General features: G+C 36.2%; 1 protein-coding gene across 1 annotated transcript; it reads right to left on the bottom strand.

Annotated features, from left to right (window-relative positions):
* Positions 1 to 1,674: 1,674 nt before the first annotated feature.
* Positions 1,675 to 4,681, bottom strand: LOC125208032 (fasciclin-like arabinogalactan protein 17). The gene is made up of 3 exons (XM_048107575.1): positions 3,349 to 4,681; positions 2,075 to 2,209; positions 1,675 to 1,984 (listed from the first exon to the last, which is right to left on the bottom strand). The coding sequence occupies exons 1-2, from the start codon at positions 4,580 to 4,582 to the stop codon at positions 2,136 to 2,138; spliced, it is 1,308 nt and encodes a 435-aa protein (XP_047963532.1). The 5' UTR covers positions 4,583 to 4,681; the 3' UTR covers positions 1,675 to 1,984; positions 2,075 to 2,135.
* Positions 4,682 to 5,885: the final 1,204 nt, after the last annotated feature.

The raw sequence follows: 5,885 nt of genomic DNA, 5'->3' as shown, positions 1-5,885 counted from the left end.
GTTGCCGTACCTTATTGATCAAATATTAGACACTATCAAATATTGATTAAAACTATTAATTTGTTATTTAATAGTAGTAATTTGAATAATAATTTTTTTTATTGATATTTAAAATTTAATTTTAAAAATTAAATCTTGAAATAAAGAAACAAAGTGAAGATGACAAAAGGGAAGAAAAATGATAATTTTAAAATAATATCAGATTTAGTACATCACTAAAATAATACTCCCTCCGTCCCGGCTAAGATGACACATTCTTTAGCCGGCACGGGGTTTTAGGAGTAATTGGTTAATGTGTTTAATTGGAGAGAGAAAAGGTGGGTGGAAGTATTAAAATAGAGAGAGAAAGAAAGGTGAATGTTTTAATAGGGGTGAGAAAAAGTGGTTGAGTGTATTAATTAGAGAGAGAGAGAGTTTCCAAATAAGGAAATGTGTCATCTTGGTTGGGACAAACTAAAAAGGAAAACGTGTCAGCTTAAGCGGGACGGAGGGAGTATCAGATTTAAAATGTAAAAAGACCAAATTGCCCAAAACCCCCAAAAGGGTATTTTCGTTACGAAACAGTGAAAAATGACCATTTTCGAGATAAACGCTTAGTCTAGGATTGTCTGTGGATATTTTTAAAGTTTAGGATTCATTGACGAGATAAACGCATAATTCATGGACTATTTTTGTAGTTCACTATTTATAAACTTTTCATGAACTTATTCGGAATACTATAAAACAAACTCTATTTTTTGGTTGAACTTAGAAAATGAGAATGTATCTAGACTACTGAAATTTTATTTCTACTATTTATAGACTTTGAGGGATATTAACTTTGTCATAATTAAGAGATGAGTAATGTATATTATGTGAGCTTCTTATGTGTACCACTCTTATTTGATGAACGTTTAACGTTGTTCATTTGGCTTTATATAGTTTATATATTTCGTTTGATTCTAATATATTAAAAAATATTATTAAAATTTTTAGTTTCATAAAAACAAAAGTTAATCTGCTTGTTTTTTTTTCTATAATTCCAAATAAATTAATAAAATAATAAATCAAGCTTTAATTTTTATAATTTTTTTTTAAATTAAAAATTTCAATAACATTTTTAATGTATTAGAATCAAATTAAATATATAAATCAAAACGAACAACGTTAAACTTGCGTCGAACGAGAATGATGCTCACATAGAGAGTTCACATATACCATTCCTCGTTGAGAGATTAGCTATTAATATGTACATTCCACAACTCAATTGGAGAAATTTTTCATTTATAGTAGAATAAGTAATTTGATAATGTAAGAATCGAATAAAATCAACTTATATACAACAATACAAACTTAGCCATTTTTGTTAGTTGTATACATGACACAAATGAAGATAATACTATTGTGATCATTTTTTCTATCTACAAACTTGGCGTACTTTGGAATTTATAGATTAGACAAAATCAAAGATTTTTAATTAGATGTAGAAACGACCATCATTCCAATAATAATGCATAAAGAATATATATAAATGAAACTTAATATGGCAAAATCTCATTTTCAGTCCCCATCTGATGGTCCCGCGGCGTGCCATATAGTTTAAATTCCATAAATAAAATAAGGGCTTTTTAGAAATAAAATAAGGGCACTGAAGTAATTCAAGCTTCATTTGAAGACTAATACTAAAAGTTAAAATTAACAAATAAAAAGTCACAGAGCCTTGAATTGGAGCGAAAAGACAAAAATGACCCGTGAGTCCGTGACAACAGCAGCAATATACATATTCTTCGAAAGGACCGTATATTTGTTGAAATACACTGTCGGCGGAACAAACTTAGGTACAAATTAAAGAAATTGGATACTCTAATTACAGTATTTAAACCCAAATAACAGACCCAAAAAACCGAAGAAAAAAAAAAAATCTCATGTGGGGTTCGGAAGAACAAACAATTAACACAACCAAGTCCTCTCTCTCACCCCTTTATGTTGTTGCCAACCTAAGAATCTGTCATTTTTAAACAAAAGAAAAAACATTAGCAAAACTTAAAAAAAGCAAATAGAAGTAAGTATGGAATAAAAAGTCACAGTCACTTACCAATACTGCACCATTTCCCTTTATTCTTTTTTCATTTTTTTCATTTTCTTAAGTATGAAATTTAATGACAACTAGAGAAATGAGAATCCTGCCCAACAGCTCCGAGCATTCTACATGTCACTTCCAATAACTTCCCTGCACAGAATTATTATTGTTAATTACTAGTAATAAATATTCAACGATAAAAAAGATTTCCTATTTCAAGATTAAATTGCAAGTACAAGTCAAAGCACATGTGAGCTGGACTAGGCTGGAAGATTGATTGGGGCTAAAATCTGGTGGCCGACACTCACAACAAATATCATACACCCTCATAAGTCATAACTAAACTATTCATGATTACCAAATCTTATGATTGGCTAAAACTACGAGGTCACTTCTTGTTACAGGAAATTAATGGAAGTGAAACTATAACCTCCCACCGACACCTCCTCACTTCTTATTTTTCAATTAGCAATTTTCTTATACTTCATTTAGTTTAAGTAATCCCTCCTCCCAGTATGAATAGTTTCTTTTGTTTTGGGCATTATGCAGTTTAGAGTTTTTTTTTTTTTTAATAAAAAGTAACACTCTATTTGTCCTATTAAAAATGAAACATTTTTCTTTTAGAATTGTATCATTAAAAACAAAAATAGACACTTATATTTTACTCTCTCTCGTTATATTCTCTTTATTAACTCACAAAACAACATTATATAAAGTACCGTGCCAAAAAATAAAATGTCATATTTAATAGAACAGAGAAAGTACATTTTGTCACTATTACTTTTCTCTCTCTTTTACATTATTTTCTCTAATTTTTCTTCTCTTCTTTATTTGTGGAGTATATTATATTTATTTAATTACATTACATTACATTTTATTCTCAATCATTATGATGTTTCCACTACTATGGAATTAATTAAGGATGGATTAAGACGAATAAACTAATGAAAGTGAAACTAAAACCAACACAGCAGCCTTATGTTATCTCAAGTCCAAAACTTTAAACAAAAGTAACTAATTAACTTCAGGTAATCTATTTTTTTAGGCCAATCTATAAAATAACTTAAGCTTTCAAGTCAATCATCTATTGAATAGAATAGGTCTGCTTGTTTTAATAGCTAACTATAGTTTTGCGTACGAATTAAATTAAGCAATTTATTCCCTTTGACATGAGCACTGCCGTAAACCAACTAAACTACCCATCCGCCGCCGCCGGAAAAGGAAAAAAACACACTACAAGTTTCGGTCAATCGAACCCAAAATTAAAGAATAATAGAGAAAAGACGCACCTCTTCTCGGCTTAGTGACAACTTTAGCAACAGGTGCCGCGCGAGGAGCAGTTTCCTCCGCCGGAAACAGAACTCCGTCAATACCCTGGACAGAAATCCTACCGTCGGTGTAAATGTCCGGGTCGAATAGATAAGCGGATCCTTCACCCTGCCCGAATTTAACCGACCCGTCGGCCTCCTCCGCCACCACTTTATGCGGCAATCTCAGCGTATCGTAATTCACCTTCCCAAATCTCCGCACCGAATTGTACATACTCTCCTCCGTCTGGTATTCCGGAATCAAATGATAATACATAATCTGCTCCGGCTCACTCAGCCGGTCCGTCGTCAGCTTCGCCATCGCCTCATCGTTTGGGGCTAAAACTGTCAAAACATAACCCTCGGAGACCAGCCTCCCCATCTCCGTCGCCAGTGACGTCAGATTCACCAGAATATCCGCCAATTCGTTGTAGCCCCCGTAATGCAGCAGCGTTTGGATGAAGTCCTTCACCTGGCTCTCCCCGTCGAAGTGGTGGTGGGGCCCGCCGGGCCCTGGCGCGGGCGCTGGGGCCAGGGACGGCCCCGGCGCCATCGCGTCGAAGATGGGGAGCGCCGGCGGCGCTCCGGCGGGCGCCGCCTTCTTCAGGAGGCGGTGCGTCCTCGGGTCGACCTCCGGTGCGCCCTCGGGGAGCACGGCGGAGGTGGCGCGGAGGCTCCGCCGCGCGTTGAAGTCGTGCTGGACGGATTTCGGAACCAGTAGGCGCTCGATGCCGTGGATGATCCCGTCGGGGCGGATGATGTCGTCGGATTTGATGACCTTGGCGGTGCTCACGGTTTTGTTGGCCCTGAGCGGAATCTTGTCGTTGGATAGGGTGGTGTGGTGGACGGGGTTGCTGGCGGGCCAGTGATTGGACTCAATGCGGGTGGGAATCATGTGGAAAAGCAGGAGATTTTGGAGGGATTTTAGGTTTCCAGGCTCGAGAAGGAATCGTTTGAACTCGGGGTTCAAATCGCGCTCCAGAGCCTCGTTTCTGGGCGCGAAAATAGTGATGTTGTGTTTAGCGACGGCTTGTTCGAGCGTCTGGAGGAGGAGAGCCTTCTCTACGAGCTCTGAGAGCTCGGTGTAGCGAGAATCGAGGAGAGCGACGAGGACGGAGTTGGAATTGATCTGAGCGGTGGAGTTGGAGGGATTTTCCAGCAATGCGGAGGCGAGAGTGAGGAAGAGGAGGAGGACGCCATAGATCTGAGAATCCATGGCGTTTGCTGAATTTGGGGGTCACCGTGTGGTGTTTCTCTCTCTACAAACAGGGGCCTGCTTATTTTAAGTGGTGGCTTTGCTTCTCTCTCCTTGGAAGAATGGTGATTAATGGAATTATTTACCCATAGTATAAGGTTAAATATGTAATAATGATGTTTATTATGCATGCTTGATGGTCGATTGCTTAGAATGGATAAAAATGAATTACTACTATAAATTACTTATCAAATTAATGAATAGTTACATGTCTTCCAATTTTTTTTTTCTCTCGACCACGAATCGTGAAGGTTGGAAATTTTTTTTTACGGAAAAGCTAATTATAAGTATAATTAAGTTGTAAACTTTTTTTTTAGTATGAGACTCCATGATACTAGTAAAAATGTTTAACATACAAGGTCAAACTAAAATAAGTAGACCCCACTAAATAACATATAAGAGCATGTAGTAGTATTCTATTACCACACTGTACGGCAACATTATGCCAAAAGAAATTGGTGAGAGGTCTACTTGCATGTTTGTGTGGTGCGTGGCGGAGGAATGGGGCAAACAGCTACGAAATGTTGGCACAATATGCAACTGATGAAATAGTGTTTTTCTATCTATTGAGAAATTATTCTCTAACGCCCCGCTTTTCGAACCCTAATTTTCGGGTTATAAAATTTTCGCATTAAATGCTTTTAATGCTATGAAGTATGCGGAATAATTGAAGAGTGGTTTAATTTCATGATTTCTTTGTAACCTAATTGCGATTTGAAGTTGAGATTGATTGAATAGTCAAATGTATGACGTGGCTGTTGAATAGTCAAAGATGTGGAAAATATGACGTGACCGTTGAAAGGTCAAGGTGTCGAGAATATGAGGTGGAAGTAAAAATGGCTGATTTTTGTGAAATGATTGTGTGAATATTCGATGCGGGGTGAAATTTATTGTGACGAATTATTTTCCCAAGGGATGAGTGAGATTAAATAGGATTTTCATAAGTATCCTACACATTTATTTGGAATTTTCGACCCTTATTATTATTGGAGAAGGAATCCTATTTTTCTTGAATTTAATTATTTGCTTGGGATAATTATCCAAATTTAATCCAAAGTCCAAATACTCTCTAATTCCTCTATGGAATTTTCGAACCCCACCTTGTTATATGAAGATTTTCGAAAATCCCCTTATTTAGGGAAGAAGGAATTATTTATTATATTATTTGATCGTTTATTTATTCTCTTCCATGAATAAATATAAATTATTCTAACATATAAATTATTCTAACATATCTTACCATATCTAAGAGGATCTTGCCATA

This window comes from Salvia hispanica, chromosome 2, assembly GCF_023119035.1.
Source record: "Salvia hispanica cultivar TCC Black 2014 chromosome 2, UniMelb_Shisp_WGS_1.0, whole genome shotgun sequence".
Taxonomy (NCBI): domain Eukaryota; kingdom Viridiplantae; phylum Streptophyta; class Magnoliopsida; order Lamiales; family Lamiaceae; genus Salvia; species Salvia hispanica.
The sequence above is the reverse complement of the archived record's forward strand: the minus strand, read 5'-3'. Positions and strand labels throughout refer to the sequence as shown.